We start from the raw sequence: 25,362 nt of genomic DNA on the forward strand, positions 1-25,362 counted from the left end.
TTCATCTAGAAAGCTGTTGGAGTTTCATTTTGCTTCCAGTATGGCGTAACTGAGAATATATTGATTGCTTCTACCTGTTTGATTTGGTTTTAGCCTTTTTAAAAAAACTTAGTATGTAATTCTTTATTTGCTATTTAAATAGCATGTAAATTAAAAAAACACAAAGGATCTCAAGGAATTTGGGATAGTCAGGAGGAGAGACCTTAATGAAACATTTAGACCAAGCTTGTGGAACCTGTGGTCCTCCAAATGTTGATGGATCCCCTGTTCCCATCAGTCTCCTGTAGTATGACAAGGAATAGCAATTTATCCACATCTGGAAGGCCAGATGTTTTACAGTCTTGGGTTAGACTTTCCCTCTATGCACTATGCTCCTATTAGTGCAAAAAGAAGTGGTTGCTGGGCAGAATCAAATTGTGCTTGTCTTGTGAAGTGCTGCTTCAGCACGATAACTAGAAAACCTGGGCTACAAAATACATTTATTCAAACAAGATTCTTCCGTACACAGCAATATAAACTTTTTGTACTTGAAAGGAGCTGTACAGCTTGAGCACAAGTATTTGAATTACTACAGTGGCAAACCTGTTTTGGATTTAAGCATCTTCAATATTTTTCATAGGATTCAGTAGTATTTTTTAACCTAAAATGGAAAGGTACTTTTTGACATACCTGCAAAGAGAAATAGCTTTTTTTATGTAGTCTCTTATGTAACATGAACAGAACCATCCAGGCACAGAAAGAGAAGTGTACTCAGTGGCCTTGCAATGTTGATAAGACTGGAAATGAAAAATAGAAGGGTGCTAAAGAATAAGGTTGTGTGGAAAGGTGCATGGCTGGTTGGGTTCTGGTCAGGAAGATGTCGCCTTTGCAGTATTTTGTTGCAGGTCCTCATTTCGTATATGATAGAGATTGACACGAGGGGAACATTAGGCCTTGTTTCATGATGAGGGACACCCGGGATTATTTCAGTGGTTCAGCTCTCTGATATGTAAAATGAATCAGCAGTAGCTTTCCTGATGGTTGATTTGGAGTTCTTAATTGGAACCTTCTAGTAATGTTGGATAAACCTGCTTAATCTTTCATTCTTGTTCCGTTTCTGAATTTTCCAGAGTCACAGGATAGTTGTTAAGTTGTTTGGAAGTGCATGCTGTGCTCCTTGCTGCTTAATTACGATAGTTCTCAGTGTGTAAGCATGATCATTTAGTCAAGAGCTTTAAGATTTCACCAGTCACTGACTAGTAGACTCTGGTAAAGGAATTAAATAAAGGAGCCTTATCCTACTTTATCCTCGATTCTCAGAGCAGGTAACTATGCATGATTAAAAAGAAAAAAATTAGACTTTAGCATAACCTCAGGACTCAGATAAATGCCTTCCCAGACAGAGGAGCCCTATCATTGTCTTATCAATCATGGCTGAGACAAGCAAACTTCTAAATGATGCACAGTTTTGCATAAATGTGGAAAAAGCAGCATGCTTGGTCAAAGTTCGTGAGTGGTGCAAAGAGCATGAGTCTCTTGATTTTGAGTAATGACAAAAGAGGTTAAGAAAGAAAGGAAGAATCTTGGGTTAATAAGCACTTTGGCAAACTGTAGAGATTTGTTGACTTTACCTCTAAATTCAGTATTGACTGAAAATGCTTGGCAGCCATTATGTCTGCACCTCTCTGCCCCATAGGATTTGAACAAAGCCTGAAGAGCTGCTTGTGGAAAATAATTCATTGTATAATTTACTAAAGTCTACCACAGAAGGTAACACATCACACTTTATGTTGCGGAGAAGACTGTCTTATTTCACTGTTCAGTATGTTATCTTTCGTGGAGAGAATCCATCTGAAGTGCTAAGAAAGTGACCTAGAATTTGACCAGGAAATCCCATCCCCACTCCCACTAACAAGAAAGGATAGTGAATGGACAGTAATAGTTTCATGAGGAAAAATACATTACCTGTTGCTACTACTTTTGAAAATGGAACATCATTGTAGATCGCAAGATCTGAGCTTGGTATTTTAAAATATTGTGTAGATACCACAAGTGTGTGTGTGTGTGTGTGTGTGTGTGTGTGTGTGTGTGTGTGTGTCTTGTGTGTCTTGTGTGATATATTTCAAAAATCATCATACCAACATTTTGGCAGAATGTGGAAGTTTCCTTTAGGAGGATTTACTATGATTCTTTCAGCATGGATACCAAAGTTACTGAGCTATCCAGCCAGCTTGTGATAGCTTTAGTCACTTCTTTTTTAGGACAATGATTTAAAACTAGACAAGAAGTCTTTCTGTTCAGCTTGCACCTTTTCAAGATAACAGAACCTGATCTTGTGTGTGCTTTGCATTTCAGTGGTGCATCATCAAAATGGCACATGAATTTAGGATGCATCCAGCATTCTTCTGTAGCTTTATGTTACAGGAGAAAATAAGAATTGATGCACAAGCTGCCTTTCAGGGAAGCTTGCCTGGCATTCTTTATCTTTGCATTTATTCAGTCAGCATGGAATCTTGGGCTTACTGAAGAAACTGAATGAAAGCCATTTTGTGAAGTTAAAACTTGGGCTAGTCAAAAATCTCGGCTTAGTGTATTTCAGAGGGTTGCTGTGTGTGGGATGAACTGTGCTAAGTTTCTTAGAAGAGCAAGAGTTATCTTGGCTTTTTCATTTTCCAATCAGTTCATCAAGTAACTTTTTCTCTTTTTTTGCTATACTGTACATTATTTACAATTGTCATTTGAAAGCCTATAGACACTCTGAGGCGACTGCTGAGAGATTGCCAGCATAATTGACATTGCTCAAACTGATAGCAAATTGCAAAAATTGCAATCAGCAATGTAACCTTGGAAGAAAAATAGCAAGATGATGAAGTAATACTTAAACCTCTTGAATCTGAATTATGATTCCTATAGATCAAAATGGAATCTCTATTTTCAGTGACAGTTTAAACTTATTTTGCAGGTTTAAAGTCCTACCTCATCTAAGTGGTAGTTTTCCAAACTGTACTTCTCATCAGCTCACCTCTTGACTGCATAAATAATTGACGTAATATGCTGAACTATGAAAGTTCAAACAGAATATGGATTCTTTTTATCCCTTGCAGCAATAGCAGATGAAATTGGATAACATCTGTGGATTGTTTTAATATTTAATTATTAGCCAGGTTGGTATTGAAGCCTAAAAAGAAATGCCTGTGCGTGTCTCCTAGGATAAATGCTTAATGATTCTTAGGTGCTAAAACTGTAAAGCAGTCTCTATAGGTGAAAGCTCTGTCTTCTATTATTTACAGTGTCAGGTTAGCTGTTGTGTGGACTAAAACATTTTCCTAGTCTTCTAGCCTAGTCCTCACTTCCTCCTTTTAAGGATGGATCTTGGCTGTGGTTTCACATTGTGGTATGAATGGTATTTGCTTGTGGCTTTGTATAGTTAGTTGTTGAAACAGTTCATTCCGCCAGTGGTTGGCGTACTGTGTTGTTAACCCACTAGCATAGAAGCAAGGTGGTTGATACTCTTGGTCATTGCCAATAACCCAGAAGTTCTGGTGAAGATAACACATCAGTAGACATTTTGGTTAGTTAGTGCAGCAGTTGAACAGATGGAAATATTTTAATGCTTCTATCCATAGAAGTATCACTGGCAAGTGATAAAGAGCACCTTTGCCACTAGGAAATATGCATTAGAGAACCTGGAGTTTTAGCTAAATGGCTCTGGTGAATTGAGTTGTGTACATCATTTTTGGATTCTTATGTAAGCAAAGTAGCACTAGACAAAACATATGAGGAAACATGTCAGGGAATCTTTTGGAGGAATCCCCAAGATTTGGAGAATGCTAAGTTTTGGTTCTGTTCCAAACTAGAATAGATTCATTAAATCTGTGGGATTTACAGACATTTTGAGTCACTGTTAAGTAATTGATTCATTGGGTCTATGCTGGTTCAAACTATCACCTAGGCATAGAATGGGTAGAGGGCAGCCCCAATATGGACTAAATGCAGTTGGGATTTTGCCTGGCTGGTAAGGGTTTGAACCTGAAAACTATAGTGAATTGAATGGACTGTCCTGCAAAATGGGGATAACTGGCCGATCTGAATCCTTAGTTTAATAAGAATCTTTATTTAATGCAGACTGTAATGTTAAGTTCTGCTGTAGTAGTTTTGAAATAAATGGAACAGGGATCCAAAATGAGCTTTAGGGGAGCCCCACAAATATGTTGTGGTTGATCTTCGTAGTAGGTGGAGGTAGTTATCCTGCTTTTCTCTACTGAATTGGTAATGTATGATTGTTTGAGGTGGGTATAAAAGCAAAATACAGGAAATGTTAATGTGCTGTAGGGTCACTTGGTGTGAATTTTTCTATTATCCAAAGGATATCTGGCTTGCTCTGCAGAACATGGAATGTCTGGAAGAGGCCTTCTGTGATCTGAGCCATGGAAACTATAGATATGGGGATTTTAACTTGGGACTTCTGCATGCAAAGTGTGTTCATATTGAGTCCTAGCCTTCCTTGATGTACTACTGCCCTGTTTCCTCCAGAATTTTCTGCAAATTGCTTCCCTTTACTTAATAAATCTTAGCATCATTGATCCCATTCCAAAGATACTATGGTTATTTAATATTCCCAGGACCTACTTCTTTTCTTCTCAGTCAGGGATTGAAGCTAATCTCTTTCCACCTCCATCCTGTGAATGAATAAAATGGCTCAAAGTTGTATTACATACTGTTAGTATTTCCTCCGTTTGTACTGGAAATAAAGTGTGAATAAAGTAGACTGTTGGCTCCATGAAAGCACTGCTTCATTATCTAGTGTGGTTAGTCTTGGCTATGCAAAACAAAGGAACCATTAAGGTGTATTTCTAGCTAGTCTTTTTCTGGACTCCTTGTGGCTGTCATCCACTGATGTCCTGGGAAATTTTGCAGAGCAGCTGGAAATAGATCTTATTTGTGAAGCTATAGAAAGCTAGGTAAAAAACAATGAGTTGCCTGAACAAGACTTTCAAGTCATGACTTAAAAAGCTAGGGACTCATATACAGCATTCCTCCCTCTCTCCTCTCTGCATGCATATAAATGCCTCTTTCTATGGTTTGCTTTAGTATTTAGTTTAGTATTGATCTGTGTTGTGCACACACACACACAGACAAATGGGAGGGGTATCTTAGCAATTAAGTAAAAATTGGGTTGATCTCTCTGGGAAACAAAATACTGGACTATAGGTCTTTGGTATGTTTATCCAGGCTTTGCTTATGTTCACAGAGATCATTTTTCAAAGTATATATCTAGACAATGGTGAATGTTTCCTAACATTATCAGATGAAACTGGGGTTCTGCTGAACATCAGTCTGTAACCATTGTTCTATTAAAAACTGGCAGTTTACAATATTAAATTATTAAAATGAGCATAACATTTTAGTGTTCTGAGGTACACAAAAGCCAAAGTACTAATTCAGCTGTTTCATGTACATTCCTGATTTTAGTAATGTCTTAGGGCAATCCTCATTCAACAAAAGGAGGGAGCAATTAAATATTCCATATACCAGATTTAATAAGATGTTAATAGTATGTTGAGAGACGTTTCATTCAAATGAGTTCTCTCCATGTAATTGAAGTAGCCTCATTTGTTGCTAAATCTAATTAAAACAATTTTGAAATTCTACAGAATTATATGTGGCTTGTAGCCTTCCAAATTCTGGCAAGCTTGACATATCATGTGTATCATTAGAACTACTGGAAAAAGCCTTTGATACCTTACAGTGGAAAAAGAACTGACAGCTTTAGGAACCCCTAGCCAGAATGTTAGCACCTTGACGTCATTTACATGCAATGTAGTTTTGTAGAAGTGGATGCCATGCAGAGACTTTTTGGGAGGAATATGCAGTGTTTTGTGAACGGTGTATTTAGAATTGAGAATTCGGTTGTCTTGAAGTAGATGGAAATCACCAAATATATTACTTTAATTTTACGAAGAAGACAGCTTTGACGAATATGAAGAATAGATGACTGTCTTGGAGTTCTGGAACAAGGAGGGATAAAAATGTGCCGTATTGTTGAGTAGCAGTTTTTTATGTGTACAGAAAGGGACTAAAGACTGTGATGAATTGTCAAGAAGCACTGAGAGAAAGCGCTTCTCATCCTGCTGAAAACCACAGCATTTAGGGGAACTAGCATTTTGTCTTCCAAACTGCCATTTCCTCTATATTGTAGAGTTTATTCACTATAATGTTGTTTTGTCTTGAATGAATTTTGAGTTGTCAGAGGATTTATACATTTATACTTTGCTGCAAATTTGTTTCTTTGACCATTATTGGCTATTTTGAGGATATTTGTAGCTCAGAAAGTGATACCTTAACTATTAGGAACATTAATACTTAGACACTACTTGCAAAAATAAATTAGTTGACTAGTAACTGAAACTATGTTTTAAAACTTTGTAATGAAGTTGGACTTCTCCACCTTCCAACCTGGAGCACAAAACAGTCTACAGTCATACTTTTCTGGCTTTTTAAAAAAAAGTTAAAACAGTCACCTCTGCCCTGTTGGCTGATGATGTTCCTGTTTGGAGAAGCTGGCAGCTATACTAAGAGGAAGGTAATAGGAAAAACCTTCCTTGCTGCTCCAGGCAGTCTTTCACCCCTATCTTTGTTAACAAATTACTGTACTTCATAATTTGAAAGCTCAACAGCCTGCAACTCCCTATCTGTACCCTAGTATTTATTTATTTATTTATAATTTGTTTGTTTGTTGAATTTATACCCTGCACCATCTGGCAACAGGCCACTCTAGTAACCCTAGCAAACAGAGCCAGTAGTGAGGCATGCTGGGATCTGCAGTGAAGTAACATCTGGAGGGTCACATTTTGTCCCCCTCCTGCTCTGAACAGCAGAATCCTTGCCTTTATGGAACACATGGCAACATTTTTGGTCACATAAACATCATGCTAGTCCTGTTGTTTTACCTTATATGTGTGTGTATATGTTGAAATGGGTTTTCAAGCATTAATTAATGTGTCTCCCACTCTGATTGCTGTCAGAGAAACTTAAGACCCACACAGTAAGCCATCAAGGATAATTCCATGAGATGCCTGAGATGTATTGTGAGATTTCTGTCTGTCTTCTCCCCAAATGTAAGGATTGTGTAGCATAGCTGGCCATGTATGCAAATGAATAAGAAACACTGCAGCATTTAACACTCAAATCTTTCACAATAGTCTAAGTAGATAATGTGTCTTGTTTGTGGGTATAGAAGGCTGTGCCCGTGTGACCCCTTTCTTTAGCATTGAAGATGCTCAAGAATTAAGGAAAAAAACTGTCCAAGAAGTATAGTTTGTAAATCTTGCAAACATGAAAATGCATGTATTAATCATAGAGGCTGAGTGGGAAGGGAAGTAAAAATATAAAGGCTTTCTTCTATCAGGCTTTCTTGAAATTAAATCATAAGAGTTCATATTGAAAGATTCTTTTAAAATGTTTGAACCAGAGCAGGGTGGTTTCCTTTGAGTGCTTTAAAACAAAAGGTTTTCCCTCAAAAACAACACATTATTGTCATGACAAATGATTGCAGACTTGGCCCATTCAGGCATTAACTCCTCAACAGACATCTTCTCAATAATTTGTAATGTTGCAGAAAGCAAGCTAAATATAGATTGGGAATTAAACACTGTGTTGAAAGGTTGGTTAAGAACTCCGAGAAATGAAATGTTTATGTGAAAGTAGATTCTGGATGCCATTTACTTAGTACATCAACATTAAGAATCCTTGAGAATGATGTTGCAAAACAGAGTGGCTGTAAATAAAAAACAGCCAGTTTGTAACTCTGAGCTTTCCTGTGTTATAAAAAGACTCAGCATGCATAGAGCACTAGTGTTCCAGCTCTTCTCACATATTTTCTTGTAGTAAGCTAAATCAGAGGTAACCCTCTATTGCACATGATGAACCCAGTGGAAGTTTAATAAAGATATTCTGAATTATTAGTTTTTCTCCAATTGCTAGTTCTAATGAAAAAGAATAGGTTCATTTACAAAAGTATTATGTTTTATGTATTACTATTTGTTTTAACATTCCTCGCAAGTGCTGAAAGAATTAAGGCTCCTCTTTTCAGTAGCTAATAATCACAGGTGTCTATTAGGGTTGATACATGCATAAAATCAGTTGAACTAACAAATAGTGGCTGTGTTTGAGAATAACTGGTCGCTTGAGGAAAAAAATGGCTGCATACTTTGTAATAAACAGTAGCCTCATAATTATGAGATTATTCTAATATGTGAATGTTCTCCATGTCTTGAAACTCTTGGATTTCTCGGGTCATAACTTGAACTAGATTAGGCATTGCGAGAACGAGGGTACAGCCATGGACCAAGTGATGTCATGTGTGTTCTTTTCAAATGTGGATGTTCTGTTATAACTTTCTCTAGGAGAGGTGTGAGGAAAGGAGTGCATGGGCTTGTGTAGGAAGTCACTGAGGAATTTTTGTTAGCTGTAATATACTTACCCTGATGTTGGGAAAGTGTGAAGGCAAGAGGAGAAGGGGACGACAGAGGACGAGATGGTTGGACAGTGTCATCGAAGTGACCAACATGAATTTGATCAAACTCTAGGAGGCAGTGGAAGACAGGAGGGCCTGTACGCGCGCTCTGGTCCATGGGGTCATGAAGAGTCGGACACAACTTAACAACTAAACAACAACAAATATAGGAAGAACCACCTTCAGAACACGGCCAAAGAGCCTGAAAAACCCACAACAACCAACAAATATAAACTCCTCCATTTGGAAAGCAGCAGTTTTCTACTGTCCACAGGCATGGTGATTCCTCTTGTAGTTTGGCCAGTCTTGGGAAATCAAACTTTTCTGCTTTAAGAGAAAAAAAAATCCATAGTGACAGTGTGCACATATGGTTTCTGAAGCTAATATAGGAAGATCTAAAGTACGGAGCCTTTCCTCTGCTTCAGAAGTTCTACTTCCCCTGAAGGGCTTTCTCTAGTCATGTAGTCCTTGCTTTTTCTGCTTAAGCTGTAGTGCCTTCCATTCCTACATGTTACAGCTGGATGTGCAGCTGTGACAGGTGGCAGCATACCTAGTTTTTGAAGAAGTAGCCATGTTTATCTGGGCAAGAATATCCGACAGAATACAAACCTATATCTCTATGAAGTGTGTGTGATTAGACCCTCTCAAATATGCTTTACAGCCAAGTGACCTTATCACTTGTATTCTGCAAAGCAGTTGCTCTTTCTTCCTTTCTTCCTGGCACATGGACAAGTATATTATAATAGCTCACATACTGTTCTCACTGTATGAAGCCTGCCTGTTTTTTTGTGTGTGTCATCAGGACTGGTGTAAAACAGGATTTTATAACATAAACATGGAAGTGGATTGCAGGAAATATTGAGCCTATTATTAAACATTGCAGTTTCTATACAGTGGAGTGGCTTTTACACTCAACTTGCTTTCATCTCAAGTTTATTGAATTGCATTTAAGCTACTGTAGGCTTGTGCCTCTCCTCCCAAGTCATAGACACTTGATATTTTATTGTTGTGGTCTAGGTGTTACTGATCAAGTTGAGAAGAAATAGGGAAGTGATATATCTGTGAGAAGCTCTTCACATTCTAGGAAAAGATTGGGGCCAGCATTAATTTTGTAGTTACTACAAACCCATCTTAAGAATTTCCTGTTTTGTTTGCTGTATGCATTACTGCATAGTCTGGCTTTTAAGGACAATGCTGCTCTCATGTCCCATTTTAATCTTTGTTGTGCGTTGTTCATCAATCAGGCATATACTGACTTCTAATTCTGTAGCATCCAGCTTCTTGTCACAGAAAGTGGCTGGCTTTGTTCAGTTTGGTGCAGCACAGTGTGTTTGGGATTAAACTTGTTAACCAGAGCACAGAGCTTGTGGAGGATTTATTTTAAATATTTTTACCCTGCCTTTCTCCTTAAAAGGGCCGAAGGTGGACATTAGAGCATGAGTATGCAGGTGGGGGAAAAAACTTCTTCATAATCAGGGGATTGTTTTTAGGTGTTTTATCACCTCAGGTAGCAAATGGCCATTGGAATGTCTCCTGTGAAAGCTACATTTAAACAAAAAAGATCTGAATGAGAACACTCTGGCTCAGGAGAACATCCCTTTGGATTAATATCGGTAGGCCAGATTGGTGTTAAACCCCCCCCCCCCCCAAATCTTCTGTCCTTAACAGTGCCTGGAATTCAGTGGCCTGAAGCACCCACCTCACCTTGCTTTACGGTCTGGGCTACTTCTAGCAGGCAGTGCTGGTACTTAGTGTCTGTGTTTCATGTTTTTTCCATTATTGTCCATTGACACGTTTGCTCGGACTTCAGGCGATATGAAGACAAATGGCAGCAACAGCTGCTGCTTTCCCTTTCGCTGTTGCATAGGCACAGTGGCTCTTTTGTTCCAGGCTTGGAATTATACGGCCTTCTGGGCTGGTCCATTAACCCAGTTTCCCTCTCTGATGAGGTGAATTGCTTTCTATAAAATGAGGTCCCTGTACAGGCAGCCTCTATAGCAATTAGAGCTTTTAAGCCATGCAGTTGATGACCTGTCCTCTGTATAAATCCTCGTCAGCCTATATTCACCTATCATCAATCTATCCATGGGCTGGGAAACAGGCATGCTTTCCGCTTTTATCCCACCAAATACTAGCTTCTTAGAAAGTGGTAATTAAAATAGTTGCTTATTTGAAACATTCTACTTTCCCTTCCCAGCAAATTCATTAAAAGAAGGTGTCCTTTCCAGTAGGAGCAACCACGTTTGTTCTTTGGTGTCTTGGGTTTTTTAGATATATTATTGCCAATTTAGATACCTCTCTTACATTCCTGTTTGAAACGGCTGCAAATTGCATGTAAAAATATATTTAAGCTTTTTTTTTAAAAAAAAAACAGTCATTCAAACAGTACAGAAGCACATCTTAAACCTTGAAAATAATGAAGCATGTACACCTTGCAGTAATGTTTGGGATTTATATAGTGGTTTTCAGTGTGAAATGTTTATTATTATATACACACTTACTATTTGTACATGGTACATATATTATTTGTAATATTTGTAACAGTTTTGTAAGGTAGGTAGATAGGGGCATAACTATAAGAGAGTGCCCTGCCCCAAACCACCACATGGATTTGTGATCTGGTGAAGATTTAAGCCGGAAATTAATTGATTTGTAGGCGGATTCCTTAAAATTCTGCTTCAGCATTTGTCCTGGGGGAGAGCAGAGCTTAGTGGTGAAAAGTGTTCTTTCTATATAGATAGTTCTGCCAGGTTCAGTCCTTTATGCGTCAAGTTAAAAAGCATTTGGGTGGTAAGGCAGAGAAAACTCTTTCTGTATTTGAGGATCCACCTTGCGGATTAATCAACACTGGCCTTGAAAAAGATGTCTCTTCTGTTCCTCTTGCAGCATGCCCATGAGTGACAGTCTCTGTAGCTAATTCTTTCGGGCTAGTACCAGGAACGTGCTTTTTGGAGTGAATGGTAGAAGTGAGGACAAATACGTTAAATAAATAAAATAAAAATAAAGCACCTGTTTAATTAAAGTAGCACTGGTTTATTCTGTGTTTACAGAGACGATACATGGATAGACTCTTCCATGGTTACAAGGCTGTTTTCCCCAGGCACAACTTATTTTACGTACCATGACTCTTAGTTCTTGCTCTTGGGAGTTGGTGTGATAGTTCACTTAATATATGGAACTTTGCAGAATGCTCCAGCATAGATCCTTTGTGTTCCTTTTCAGTCTATGTATCTGTCTATGATCTTTTGTTGTTGTTGTTTAGTCATTAAGTCATGTCTGACTCTTTGTCTATAATCTAGGGAAGTGTTAATTTCTTCCAGTTTCTTAAGGAGAATAAATAATTTTTATTAATCAGAAACGTAGGTGTTTTGAATTCTGCTTTACAGCTATGGTAGGCTCCCAAAGCAGTTTGCCTTAAGAAGGATACCATGTAAAATGTTAAACTTGTGTGGTGGCGGCTGATGGAAAATGTTTGCTGCCCCACTCTTGAAGCTCTTTTCCTTCCTTGCCCGGTGTTGCTGTTAGCTGCTTAAGAGTGTATTCCTTCTGGAACTCTATACTTTCTCCCTTTTAACAATTTAAGCCGTAGAGAGTTTTGGTGACTGAGAGAAAATAAAGGTTAGCTGAGTCTTGTAACATATTTTGAACATTTAATCATAATATATATTAAGTATTAAATATTTAACCAAAGTTTCTAATTCACGACATAGCTCTGTGTTCAGTCTTTCCCCTCAGACACTTTTCTTCTGTGATCTTCAAAGATATTTCCTTTCCAGTGGCAATTTCTTCAGATTTTTATTTTTGCTCTATAGTAATTTATTTTCTTTCCGGTAGGGTTGAGTACTGAAGGTATCTATCGGGTGAGTGGCAACAAGTCTGAGATGGAAAGCTTACAGCGGCAATTTGATCAAGGTAAGAGCAATCTCTTTGTGTTCCTTAGGACTGAATGTGCTGAAATACCTAAGCGATGTACAGGTGGGTGTTTCAGGAGCTTTCCATGTGCAAGGCAGAAATACAGGTTTCTGTCATTTTGTGTATACGTAACTGTATGTACCAGGACTTGGATGTCACAGATTACAGATTCACTTTCCAAAGTGTTCAGTAATGCTTTCTTATCTATGATAGCAATAATATCTGAATTACAGAGTAGTGCTAAAGCCTTATTAAGAGGTACCCGTGGATCGGGTGGAGGGTACGCTCCTGCTGTTAGAGAACAGGTCTGGACACCTGTGGTGCAGTTCCACTGGCAGAAATCTATTATCAGCAATATTGCCCAGCTCAGTAGCTGGAACAGTGAGTGCCCAGAGGATACTGTGAGCTTGGTGTGCTCAGCAGGTACAAAGGCAGTGGAAGCCAACAATTGTCTGCCTGCTTGTCTTATCTCCTTATTCCTGTACCAAAGTGTGCTGTGGGGAGCAGAGTTACAGGAACATAGCAGGAGGGCAGGGCAGGGCTACCCTCCTTTGTGGAAGAGGGTCTTGGAATTAACACATTGGGGGTTCTCCTTTACAGCCTTTAAACCCCTGAATGGAAACATCCCCTGTCAGCCGTATGAGGCAGTGCTGGTAATAAAAGCTGATCTTTCACTGAGGATCTCTCTTCTGTTGGGTGTCTTCTTGCAGCAGCTTGGTAGTTGTGATTTGTGAAATGTAACTTTTGAAAACCTCTTCCTTTAGATCATAACCTGGATTTTGCAGAGAAGGACTTCACTGTGAATGCTGTAGCTGGAGCCATGAAAAGTTTCTTCTCTGAACTCCCTGATCCCCTGGTACCTTACAACATGCAGATTGAGCTGGTGGAGGCCCACAGTGAGTATCGATCGTCATGTTTACAATGGCTAGTAGAAATGTACAGTTTAGGTTTGTGATTTTGGACTACATCCTAGAATTCCCCAGGCAGCTATGTACACTAGCATATCTCTTGTTATTTAGTAAATGACTTGGATTTAGGTGGAAAAAATCAGAAGAAATCCCTTGAAACACTCATATTTTGCTACCAAAAAGAGTTCTGTAACCTCTTGAGTTATTTTAGATCCACATTTATGTGCTGGTCATCTTGGAAGATGGCAGCTGCAGAATTAATGCCACAGGATCTACACTAGTTTAAATATGTACCTACCTGACTATGAAAACCATACACATTTCAGACATCATTGTACATCTGTTTTTTTTTTTTTTTGCTTTTATAGATCCAAGACTAACGACTTAATTCAGTTTTTCTCAGAGCTGCTTATTTTATTGAGACAGAGACTCTTGATTCTTACTGCGTCCTAATTTCTGTGCCTGCTTTTTGTGATTGTCAGTTTATGTGCATTTGGCTGCCCCAGCAAAAGCAGTATCTGGCAAGACAAACACACCTGAGAGTTGTTCCTCTGTAGCTGGTTGGTGTTTGGCAAGTGGAGCCATTTATTATTGTTAGAGCTCTATGCTGCTCTACAGCTGAAGATGCTGCTTAGCCTGTGTTATTTAAATTAGGGGCCTTGCACAGAACATTAGAAGAAACCCCTAGCCACCTATTAGATCAAGATTGCTTTTAGGAGCTATCTCAAAGGGGTTTCCCACTCTATCTTATCCAAATTATTGCTTCTGACTAATTATTGCAGGTTAAGGACTGCACGACCTCCCCAGCCCTGAAAACACATAATGGCAGTCCTTCCATGTAAACAGGCTGCCCCTTCTTGAAGGAACATGCAGACACTTAGCATCGAAGAAAGGAGACAGGGAATTTTCTGCTGGATGCTGGCTAGTCCTGTGAAATTGTGCCCAATATTTTAAAAAACAAACATCGATGAAGCAGAGAAAATGTGACTGAGAAGGATAAGCTTTTAATAAGGTGGCTGTGAGTAGCAGCAGCAGAAGCTGATAGAGAAACTGATCTTGTTTCCCCAAATATGTGCTAAGCTGCCACCTGAATAAAGAACTGAAGTCAGATGGTAGAACAGAAGGTTAGCATTTTAAGCCTTGGCAGTTTCTGGATGCTGGTGGGCTGTTCCAGTCAAGGGCCGCCTGCCATTTTAAAGAAATAGGTTATGGGTTAAAAAATGTTGGTCTGCATTGTAGCCAAAGAGATTCTCAAAGGACTTTTCAGATTTTTAAAAAATTGTCTGGACACATTATGCTGCAGCACAATAATGGATCAGCTTTAAAACTGACACATACACAAGTCTCAGAAGAGCTGAAGTTTTTCCTCTGGCAGAAGTATTTAAAATATTTTATCTTATCCCCATCCTCAAGGGATTTTGTGAACAGATGTAAGTCCTGCTGTGGTGCCATCTAGAGCTAGAAAACAAAATAGCATGGAAGATAATTCCATTGTGTGTGAGAACTGCTGAGGCAGCGGTTTGTTGATATTATTATTTTTTTAACCTTGGTAAGAAAAACAATTTCAACTTAACTGGTGGAACAGAATGAAAGCATGTGAACGGCCTCTTTTCCAACAGAGGCAGGTATATCATGGAGCAAAGTAAAGTAACAGCCTGAGGCTGTATGTTTTGGGTGCCATTAAGGGAAGCAGCAGATTTGAGCCAAGGAGCTGGTCCATGGGGAAGTTGTCCCACATCAGCATCAGACAGTGAGCAGGATATAAATTTGATTATATCAAATAAGAAACAAGCCATTCATATATTGCTATCTAACTGACTCTTGGCAGTTTAAGATGAACTGTTGTATTTATTATCATGTGACAAGATGAGTTGGCTAGCTTTTTGTAAGTTGTTCTGAATGATAGTTGGAGTATTAGAATACATTAGGATATAAGCAAATCTTTTAGCATATATAATTAGCACTATAGAAGTAAATCAGCATGATTGTGGAAGGGAGAGATGAAATTGTCTCTGGCCTTTGTCCCAGAGTTCAGAAGAAAAATATTTTGAAATTGTGATACCAGGAAGGTTAATACAGAAAGGCTTTTGCTACTGAATTGAAATGCCCCAAAGGAAAGAGGTACACATTTATTACAGCATGGGACTTTGGATCTCAGTCAGTGCTAATTGAAAGTCCAGGTTTTTATCCACAGCAGATTTTTGACCAGTAAGCATACATTGGTGATATGCAGCCCATGTATTTCCTCAAAGTACTGCTCCAGGTTTCTGTTGATTCAAAGTATAGCTTGTTCTATCTGGCAAGAAATGTAATGGTTTCACCAGAAAGCACAGTTATGTAGAATCTGGGGTCACAGGACTGTCATGGCAATGGCTGCTGTGTATTTTAATTGGTCTAATCAGTGGCCTATGATAATAGAGTTGTAAAATTTTGAGTTCCATCACTTTCTTCTTAGATGACTTCTGTCTGATTTTTTAAATTAAAATTCAATATTTGTACTTGATTTGGTGCTCACAGCATGCTCATCTTAAGTTGTTTTGAAACAAACTGGCCAGGTTGTTAAGTGCCTACCTGTAGCCTATCTCCTGTCTGAGGCCTTAATCAGTCTGGGAGATATCTGGTCACCCTTCATAGCCTTCCTGCTAGTGCTAAAATATAAGGCAATGGTGTCTTCTTGCACCTAAAATTCACCCTTTGTCCATTCCTGGATTTAGCACCAGACATAATCGCAGATGGCAAAGCTTGGAAATCACTTATCATGGAGCCAAGTTTAAATATCTAGCTTGCTTAGTCCACCCAAGCTGAGTATAAGCTTTGGCATCCTTTGCTTTAGAAGTGGCTTTAATGGGATTTTTAGGAAATGATGCTTGTTCCTGACATAGTGTTTGTTTGTATATGAAAAGACCATCTCCAAAAGGACAAGAAACTGTGTCTGCTCAGGTGATAAATCTCCTTCTGTGATCCTTGCCTGCTTGAAAGGATGCTACAGCATGGGAGCAGCAAAGTCCTTTCAAAGGAAAGTCTGTTAGTTGTGTGTAAAATCGACATGGTCATATTTGCACACTGGAAGTTCTGAAATCAACAGGTAGCAATACTGTCCTACCTGTGAAAGAAGAAGAATATAAATGGCTGGCCAGTTCAACAGTTTATTTTACAGCTGTTTCTTTCCAGAGCAAAAGTGGGCTGTGTCTTGCCTTCATAGACTTGCCTATAAGCACTTGTTAAAAACTTGATGATCTGACTTTAACTTTGCAGAAATATGTTTCTAGCCTTCATGTTTAAAGAGACATAGTTATTGAAAAAAAAGGAATGGTGAAACTTTTGTCCATTTTATTTCAACACCCTAGCCATTTCCAGCTCCTAAGAGTTAGCTCCAGTTTGCATTATTTTCCTAACATATGAGGATAGCCATTGCAAAGAGAGAACTACAGAAGAAATGCAGTCTGTACGCTGGCTGTGGTTGAGCACTTGCCCTTACCGTGGTGAGAAAGAAACGGTAATAATTTTAATTGCCTAGAAATCGGCTACGGTGGTTTCTCATGGAGCTTGTGGTGTCCAACGAGTGGTCTGTCTTGGCTCTTCTGGTTAACAAGAGGGTTCTTGGACTTGGAGATTTCAGGCATGTTGGGGAGACCTTGCCATATTTTCAGCCAAATGTTTGAACGAACTTGAGCAATTTCTAACGACACACTTCTCAAACTGAATTGGGACAGTGGAGGCTTGTAGATGCCCTTTGCTTCCTGAGGAATCCTACATTGTGATCCTTGCTTTTTTTTAAAAAAACAGAAATCAACGACAGAGAGCAGAAGTTGCAGGCACTTAAAGAAGTGCTGAAGAAGTTTCCCAAGGAGAACTATGAGGTCTTCAAATATGTGATCTCTCATTTGAACAAGTATGTTCCATGTGTGTTTTTTGTCTTTGTGTAATGCAGGTGGGGAGGCACCTTACTTTTAGCTGTTGTCTTTTTAACGGGCATTGAAAACGTGTATAGCTCATGTAGGGTCATTTCACAGCCACAATGGGGCAGTGGACCCTGCCTGAAGTGAATCTGTTCCCTGACATTTCTTCCAATTAAGCCAGCCTGCATTTGTCAGGGGTCTCATTAAACTTGGTAAATCCTGCTACTCCAGAAATTGGCAGCAGCGCTTTGTGGGAGCTGCATTAGGTTTGCTGTCTCCCTACTTTCATTAACCACGTCCAGAGGGCATTCACTGCTTGGTGGAGGTCATATTTGCAAGGCTGTGCTCTTACATTCCGAGTTAATGAGTCCAAAATCACCACCAGCCCTTTGGTTCTGTTCTTACAGCTGCTAATAGAGGTTATAATAATCTTGCAGTACTTGAAGGTGTGTTCTTGGCATCAATCTAATAGCCTTCTGGTTAAAAAAAAAAGGCAGCTAAAGGATGTGGGTTTTTCCACTCTTCTTTATTGGTTTGCATGTATTTTTGCAAGTTTAAGTTCTATATTTATTAATCTAGAATGGTGGCCCTGTTTCACTCTTAGAAAGAGAGGAAGCAGAATAATTGCATTCCCATTCATTTTATCATTCTGACTGGTCTGAATAAAAAGGTGATCAGCATGTAATAACCAGCTAGTCCACAGTTTGAGATGTTTCTCAGTTAAGCAAGCCTGCATTTACCTGCGGGCCACAACAGTTCCTGGCATGTCCCACAAGCCCCCTAAATCTGCCTTGTTTCTTTTACCTCCACTGCCCTGTAACTGTCCTTCCCTTTTAAGATGGCCACGAGCCTTACAGTCCTTGTTTCTGTACATTACTCTGGCTTCCTAGTGGCATGAAGTGGGTGTGGCTGGGGTATTGGCAACTGCCAGCAGGCATTGGTGCAGGTGCCACATCCATGCCTATAAGGGAAGCCAGTGTGCAGGTGAGTGGAGGGGAAGGGTAGCCTTTCCCACCACAAACCTTGACTGTGTGCTGGGCAGAACGCCTGTCCACAAGGAAGATGCTGTCCTTGGGAGTCTTCCCCGTCTTCCATGGTTGTGAACAGACCTTGCTAATGATGTCTCCATATCTTACAGAGTGAGCCAGAACAGCAGAACCAATCTCATGACGAGTGAGAACCTCTCCATTTGCTTCTGGCCCACCTTGATGAGGCCTGACTTCAGCACCATGGATGCTCTCACTGCCACACGCATTTATCAGACAATCATAGAACTCTTCATCCAACAGTGTCCCTTTTTTTTCTACCATCGGCCCATCATCGAGCCCCCTGGTGCCATGCCCAGCTCTCCCTCCACCATTCCTGCCAGCACGCCGTTCCTCTCCTCCACTCCTGTGATGGCCCAGCCATCTCCTCCACAGACTCCTCCTCCATCGCCGCAGTCTCCTCTTCAGCCACTTCTTCCGCCACAGCTTCAGGCTGAGCAGCACTCACTGTGAACCCCAGTGCAGGAGAAAAGTGAATGGTCGGCTTCTGTCCTCATCACAGAACAGAGACTGGAAACTCAGCCCTGGCATCCCTCTCCCCTTTCCACTCTGTTGCAAATTTGAGCTGTGCTAAGCGGTAACTTGGTAGAGCAGCAGCGAGCTGGGAGTTTTAGACCCATGAGCAGCCTTGGTTCTGCCTCAGTGCCTGGCCTAGAAGGACCTGCAGGATTGAGGGTGGTGCTGGACCTTCCTCTGCGCAGGAGAGATAACATACCTCTCTCTCTTTTGAAACGGACTCTTGTTCCATCCAGATTCGTTCTGGCTGAAGTGGACCCATCGAACCGTGCGACCGCTGTCAAGCCCAGCTGGGTGGGACTTAGGTTTTGGATGAGTCTTTGAGAACCTCTCCAATCTCTTCTCCTCTTTAGCCTGTGCATGAACAAAGAGAAACTGCTGAAGCCTGTCGGGAGATGGAGCCCCTCGTCCCAACACATTCCATTGTTTGAGGTCTGTTTTGCAGCGTGGGACATCTCGTCCATCTTTGGGGACCATGTTTACAGTTCAGACCAAGTAGCACCATCCCAGGCCAAGCTGCTCAGATAGCCTGGGCCTTCACCTCCAAAAAAGAAGCCTTTTAAAAATTGTTTTGGCAAGGCTGATATGTAACTTTCTCTAGACTTTTAAGTAATGGCTGAACAACGTGGGAAGACAGTCCCCTCAAAAGAATCAAAGAACTCTAGAGAAATGGGACATTCCCACCTACCTGCCAGTTTGATTATTTTTAATCTGGCAATGTAGGCGTGGGACCTTGGGCTCCTTTTTACTTGGGCAGAGAATGTGTGTGTGTGGCAGGAGTGGGGTGGGCTGAGGGCAGTCCAGGCGGATTGAGCTGATCTTGCTCTCTTCACTTGACCAATCACTACATATCTCTTACCTCCCTCTCCCCCCTTTCCAAGCAGAATATTGGTGTTAGCACTTAACAGAGGAGAAGAGTAGAGGCCAAACACGTGCACATTTTGCAAACAAAGTCGATGTTTTGTTGTTTGGTTTGGGGTCGAGTTCCTTTGACACACTATGTTGACAGAAACACTGTTCTTAATCTATGTGTGTGAGTGTATGTGTGTGTCGTGTGAAGGCATGGGGTGGAAGCAAGTGATGCATCTTGAACCATTGCTTTCTTTAAAAAGAAAAGAAAAGCTGCCAGTGTTTTAAAGTGAAAAACCAGATGTTGGAGTGAAAACTGAGGGAAGGGCAAGCCTGTTCATTCCCCACTTCACCCCTCCAGATCTTCATTTGGAACAGGCGAGCTAATAAAGGGGCATCACCAGAGCTGTGATCATGTCACTGAGACCCGGAACCTGGCTGGAATTACTTGTTAACACTTGAAAAAGAAGAAGGAGGACGATTCATTATGGTTTGTTTCCAACCATTTCAACTCAAATGATGAAAGTGGCTTGCTTGGGGCAGAGGGGGGAAACCCAACTTTCTTCCCCTCAGTTTTTTTGCTACTGCTTGTTCCTGTAGTGGCTTGGGAAGTGGCTGCATGTCACAGGAAGTAGCACCCAGGGCCAAAGGTAGTGGTAGCTTTCTTGAAGTTTTGGGCAAAACCCTAGGTAACTTGGATTACCTGCCCTGCTGGCACTACTGAAACAAGGTGGTGTGTCATAATCTGAATTCAGAGACACCTGAGCTTTTTATACCTGCAGTCCATCTCTGTTTCCATTCCACATGTTGCCCTGCACAACCTGCAGTTGTGCATAGCCTGCGTCTGCTGTTCATCACTCTCTTGCACAGTGTCCTTTCCTTCTCTGCCTTCAGTTGAAGCCACTGTATGTCCATGTCAGCCCTTAACCCAGTGATCTTTTCCCAGCTGGGCTTCACCTTGGGTGTGCAGCACACCTCGCTTTGCTACTGTGTCTCCTGTGCTCCCCCCCCCCTTGCATCTTGCATGGGGTTTCCGTGCAGGGAAGAACTAGAAGTGAACCACTAAGAAAAATAACTGTTTCTTGTGCAGGCCAGCCAAATGGTGGCTGTATATCAGCATTGCCTGATAAACTGGTGTGTGTGTGTGTGTGTGTGAGAGAGAGAGAGATATGTGGTGGGATATGAGTTCTACACCTTGTTAACAGGACAGTTTTAACTGGAGTTTCCATGGTACCACTGGGAGGACACAAGGGACGCAATCCCTATGCCATCCTTTTCTGTCTCTTCGCACTTTAAAACAGAACCTGTGGTTTATTGCTATTTTTGGCATTTCAAGGATGTTTGTGTTAAATTCTGTTGCTGGGGAGGGAGAGAAAAGAAACCCCTAATCCTTTTCGAAAATAAAACTCTGCTTTCATTCTGCTCCTTTCTGGCATTCAGAGCCCAGTCTTCAGCAAGCTGACTCTCTCTTATAAATAAGCTGAATTATGTATTCCTTTATTTTAGAATCCCATTTTAAAAGTTGTTTCTGTGTCAGGATTGTGTGCTTGAAAGTGTCCCTTGCAAGCATTCCTCCCAAGTTTTTATATTCTCATGCATTAAAAGATGGAGATTATGTGTAAATACCGGAAATGGTTTGGGTTTATTTTAGGCGGTTAAGAGGAAAACAGAATATCTCACCTCCCTTTAATTATGCATGCATAATACTAAGATAAGAAATCTTGCAGGAAAGGAGGCTGAGGGTGACAAGTGGGCTTGGGAGATTTCTTCCTGCTCTTCAGCTGACAACCAGGAAGGGTCACTTCATGGTGCTGAATTGTGATCTTGGGCTGGGGGCTGGCTTTTTGTTTGCTTGCTTGCTTCTGTTTCAGCCACAAGTTATGTTGGCTGGCCATCTTGTTTTCTACTTGAAATAGGTGAGTTCTCTTTGTGTGAGGCGTGTGTTTCTGTGCCTTCTCGAAAGATCTGAGGCTAAACATCTCCCTCTGGAAGGCCTCTTTATCAACATCTCTTTGTATTAGGAACAGCCATTCTTGCTAGCCTGTTATCTCAGAGGTCCTTCTTCAGCACACAGCACTCTTTTCAGTTTCCTGCTTTTCTGCAGCGCTTTGAATCCTGCTCCACAGCCTAATTATTGCCTGGATGTGGTCCTTCAAATATATTATTTGCTGCAGGTTAGTTTTTAGTGACTGTGTTTTGGAAAAGTTTCTTCTGTCATGTCACACAATGATGAAAATTGGGGTCAGATGGTCAGGGAGCTGAGGAGCCTGCTCTCTCATTTTCTTCAGTTGTGGCTTTGTGCTTCTGACTTCAGTTATCTTGCTGAAAAAAGGGAGATATTTAAGAATATTTGGCCCCCTGACTAATCCCACGTAGCTTTCTAGATGCAGGGAGCGAAGGAGTGTGGAAAGAAATGCTGACATAAATAGAGATACCCCTCCCCTTGGGAAGGAACTAAACTACTTAAGACTCTTTTGATTGGAAAGTGTTCTTTTCAGGCTAGCTACCACTTGCTCAATAAGTTGACGTCCTACATCCGATCATTGCAGGATCAACATTTATCCCTTTGCACACACTAAATGCCCTATGTCAGTTTCTGTACCATTTTGATGGTCTTTGCACATGTACATAGGCATTTCAAAAGCTGGGATGGGCCATCAGAATTGCTTGGGTTCTGGGCTCTCATGGGGCTGGGGGAGGCAGGTGACGTAATAATGAAGAGTGCACAAAAGGATCTTTCATCCCAAGATTTCCCATCTGTTGTCTGGTCTTGCACCCTTGGAAGTGGTAAAATATTTCTTTGCACAGATTGGATTGGTTTGCTTGTGTATTTTCATGGAAGCCTGCAGGGCCTGCCTTGCTCGCCCAAATGTTTGGTGCTAAGGTTATCGTGTCTTTTTCTCCTAGAGTTGCTGGGGTTTGCTGCAAACACAGCAAACGTGTGCTGTTTCCTTCCGTTTTGAAACACACAAAATCCATCTCCAGTGGATGAGTATGACAGACATTTTAAGGCTTGTCAACCTCTTTGAGTTCCTCTTTTTTGCAGCTTTGGGACTCATCAGCTAGGATACACACGTGGTTATCAAAGAAATTTTCTTAGCTTCTTCCTTGGATCATTCATCCTTGTGACTCAGCAGGAACCATCCAGATCTGACTTAGCATTTTTGTTCATTTGGCTTTGGTTCCCCTCCCTTTCTTCTCTTCTCTCTTTTTTTTCTCTTACCAGCTGGTAGGATATGCTTTGGTCCACAGACCAAATAGGGACCAACAGCATCCTCAAAGATCTGTCTGTCTGTCTAAACTGCAGCTCTGGTTAGTCTGCTGTTCTGTTTCAGTGGAAGTGGGACCATTTCCCCCTACTGCCTGTGTAATGGGTCTTGGTTTAACTGTTAGGTTTAAACAGCCCCTTCCCCCCCTCTGATTTATTTTCATTTTTTGTTTCTGTTAAATGGCATACAATAGAAATGCTGTATTTTAAATGTAGCCTAAGGTGGAGCATAAGTTATTGCTTAGAAAAAAAACTTACTCCCCACCCTGGTGTACATTAAAAAAGCCGTATCTATTTCTCAAATTATATGGGGATAAAGCATCCTGAAAAGTTGGATTTAGTTCTGCACTCAACTTCTATATATTTTTTTCCTGGTACTTTTATTTTTACATGTAAAATTATCTCTATGTTGAATTAACATTTTTGCAATTGAAGAGGAAGAAAAAACATTAATGGTCATAAAAATGTGTTAGTTCAGCTGAATATACAGCCAAAACATTCATCATGGAAACTCAAAAATACTGAAAGATCTGTGTGTAAAGAAAAGTATAATGGTTATTTCTCTGTATTTTTAGGAGCCTAACAACTTCCTTTAGTTATTGGTGATAGAATATATTTCCTTTTTATGCTTCTTTTAAGGACATTTTTAACAATTTGTGGTTCCCCCCTCCCTCCCCCCCAGGTCAATCCAGTTAGTGCATGATAATGTTGAAAGCTCTGGGCAAACAAAATAAAAAGCCCCTTTTCTGCTGAGTTGGGAAAAAAAATCATGTATTTGCTACAGAGTATTGTATGTGTCTCAATGGGAATGGTGTAAAAACTTAAAGGCCTTATGTGATATGTATCATAGTTAATAAATCAATCTTGTACAAAAAAAAGAGAGATTGTCTCCAAATCACCCATGTGGCTGCTTCCTGTTTTATCTTCTCTCTCTCTCTCTCTCTCTCTCTCTCACTCTCTCTCTCTCTCTCACACACACACACACACACACAGAGTGTCTTGCAGTCCCCTCACCCCGTTCACACATCCACCCTTTGTTTTGTGACTGCTTCTTTGTCTCCTCTAGAGAAAAAAAAAAGCCTGGCTGCAGGCTGCCTTGCCGCCCAGCAGGGGACCTACAGCACTGCAGAGAGAGTGGAAATCGCAGCACACAAGGAACTGCTTGAGATGTGCAAATAGTGGTGAAGAGGAGGGGGGGAAATCCCAGCTGATGGGGCTCGTTGCCCTTGCCACTTTCCCTTTTCTCTGCCCTCCCATCTGTTGTGAGAGCAGAGGGACAGGGGTAGGCATCTCTCTGCTGAGGTGAGCGCCTGGAGCTAACATCCAGCAAGCAGGCTTGACCAAGATCAGAGAGAGAGGCTTTTATTCCCAGCAGAGTTCATCCCCTGTCAGCTTCCGGAAGCCTGGCCTGACTAAACAGAAGGAACCTTCCTGCTGTTGCCCAAGTGAGGCAGAATCCGCCGCCCATTTGCCCCTCTGGTCTGGGGGAGCAAACCTGCCTGTGTTCTGTCACAAAAGAGAAAGGGCTTAGGTACACAACTGGTCCATACGCTGGCCAAAGCAGCCCTGGGTGCGCCTGAGAGGAGCCGTGTCAGGGACGGGATGGTTTTGCTACTGGTTCCGAGGTGCAGCCCAAGAGCCAGGTGTCCAGCGGGAGGTGTCCCTGAGGTTGCAAGCCTTCTGGATCACCCGCTTAAGCCCCCTCCGCTGGCAAAGTGGGCAGGGTTTCATGCATGAAGTTTGAGACATTTGGCCGCGTCTCTCCAGCACGGCATGGCCCAAAATTGCTTTTGGGCCATCCTCTGTGGATGATATTGTCAATAGCCATGGTCTTTTAAGTGGCTTAGCAAAAGGAGTGCTTCGTTCTGCTTCTGGCAATTCAGCACTGCATAGGTTTATGCTTATAAAATAGAGGTGGGAAGGTCACTCCTAGGGGTTCTGACCTTTCACAGGCTTTGCCTCTTGGCTTCTCCAGATAGTCATCATCCCAGTTTGGATAGTTCTGCAGATTGCCTCCCCCTCCCATCAACTCTGACAAGTTGGCAGGGTAGTTGCTGCCCCCTAGTGGAGAGTGCCTTGCTTGGCACACCCCTCTCTCCTCCCCCCCCCCAATCAATGTAGTTCAAATCCTGTGTTCAGATATAAGACCCACAGCTTACAGAATGAGGCATACATGGAGCTAAGTGTCCCACTGAACTCTTAAGAATATTTCATGAATGATGCTTTACCTCTGGGCATGCATAGCTTAAAAGAGGATCCAGTGTACAGCTTATAGGGGACAATAAAAAAAAAATAAGGCAGTGATTTGGTATCTTGAAATGGGTCATGGTGTTGTAACCGTTAGCTTCTCGACCTTACCAGGCTTGCTGTCTGGTCATTCTCATCTGCCCAGCTTGCTCTGATGCAAGTGGGCTTTGGGTTTCCTGCTGCTGAAGAAATGGCTCTGTGTAAGTACTTTAGCGTATCTGAT

General features: G+C 41.1%; 1 protein-coding gene across 2 annotated transcripts in view; it reads left to right on the top strand.

Annotated features, from left to right (window-relative positions):
- Nucleotides 1–23,770, top strand: part of ARHGAP35 (Rho GTPase activating protein 35) — a 62,383-nt gene extending 38,613 nt beyond the window's left edge. For both annotated transcript variants that reach the window (XM_020787072.3, XM_078380021.1), the window contains exons 4-7: nucleotides 12,329–12,406; nucleotides 13,171–13,302; nucleotides 17,101–17,206; nucleotides 18,352–23,770. In XM_020787072.3, coding sequence (XP_020642731.1) covers nucleotides 12,329–12,406; nucleotides 13,171–13,302; nucleotides 17,101–17,206; nucleotides 18,352–18,712 — 677 coding nt within the window. In that variant the 3' untranslated portion in view covers nucleotides 18,713–23,770. The remainder of the gene's footprint in view (nucleotides 1–12,328; nucleotides 12,407–13,170; nucleotides 13,303–17,100; nucleotides 17,207–18,351) is intronic.
- The last annotated feature ends 1,592 nt before the right edge of the window (nucleotides 23,771–25,362 follow it).

This window comes from Pogona vitticeps, chromosome 9 (genome assembly GCF_051106095.1).
Source record: "Pogona vitticeps strain Pit_001003342236 chromosome 9, PviZW2.1, whole genome shotgun sequence".
NCBI lineage: Eukaryota > Metazoa > Chordata > Lepidosauria > Squamata > Agamidae > Pogona > Pogona vitticeps.